General features: G+C 35.3%; 1 protein-coding gene across 1 annotated transcript in view; it reads left to right on the top strand.

Annotated features, from left to right (window-relative positions):
- Window positions 1–1,094, top strand: part of LOC119594518 (adipocyte plasma membrane-associated protein-like) — a gene marked incomplete in the record, with an annotated part of 13,622 nt that overhangs the window by 10,929 nt on the left and 1,599 nt on the right. The window contains 2 exon segments of the mRNA XM_037943549.1: window positions 73–207; window positions 576–849. Coding sequence (XP_037799477.1) covers window positions 73–207; window positions 576–849 — 409 coding nt within the window.

The following is a 1,094-nucleotide window of genomic DNA, read 5'->3' as shown; positions in this document are numbered from 1 at the left end:
TGTCTGTTGATCCTTGTTTATTATTTGTGGTTCATGTTATCCTAACTATATTTGTTTACTTTTGTCTTTTAGGCTTGTCAAATTCGACCCAAAGACAAAGAAGAACACCGTGCTGATGAAGAACCTTCACTTTGCCAATGGGGTCCAATTATCACCAGATCATGACTTCGTTTTGGTGTGCGAAACCTTCCAAAAACGTGTCTGGAGGTAAGAGATGATTGGAGGATGGAAGTTGGAGTTGCCAAAAATTTGTCTTCTGTTATTGGGGTGTATAAAGGTGTACTAGTTATGAGAAATATTTGAAGATTGGAACACAATTTCTGTGTCTGTATCAAAGCAGATGTAAGAGTAAACGAAGTTCAGGACAGTAATGTAAATAGTATAGCTTCAGAAAAATTAAATAATTTACTGTATATATCTACCTAGATGTGCATTTGAATAATTAATGTGTATTTTAGAGTTTTTGATATTTTGATAAGGATAAAATACATGTCAGTGTTGATATAAGATAATGAAAATAGTTATTCATTCACTCCTTAGTTCTAACACTCTCCAACTACGTCTCTTTATTGCAGGTACTGGTTGCAAGGTCCCAAGGCTGGAACGTCAGAAATCTTTGTGGACCGACTGCCTGGCATGCCAGACAACCTCCGAAATAGGAACGAGGGCGGATATTACATATCTCTTGTGGCGGTCAAGTCCCCCGAGGCCTTCGACGAGCTGAAGTTCCTAACCAAGCTGCCGTGGTTGAGGAAGCTTCTTCTGCGCTTAGTGAATGTTGCCAAGATGGTGTTTGATGCTGTGTCTAAGATCTATCCCAATAAGTTTACAGAAGATGTTTCCTTCAGGGTAAATATTTATTTTTTATTCTTAAAAAAAAAAAAAAATGTGTATTTATACTGTTCATGAAGTTTTCTTATTCTATTCAAAAACCTTCTCCCTTTCATAAATGAGATAGGAAATTACTGAATTGTATTCCATACAGAATGATAGTCAGAAGAAAGGTGTTATATGTCATTCACAAATATGTTGATCTTTTTAACAAAAGTCTTATTTCTTAAATGGTGATATACATTTATGTTTATATATGGATA

This window comes from Penaeus monodon, chromosome 34 (assembly GCF_015228065.2).
Source record: "Penaeus monodon isolate SGIC_2016 chromosome 34, NSTDA_Pmon_1, whole genome shotgun sequence".
In the NCBI taxonomy this organism is placed as follows: Eukaryota; Metazoa; Arthropoda; class Malacostraca; order Decapoda; family Penaeidae; genus Penaeus; species Penaeus monodon.
This window is presented reverse-complemented; position numbering and strand designations above follow the sequence as displayed.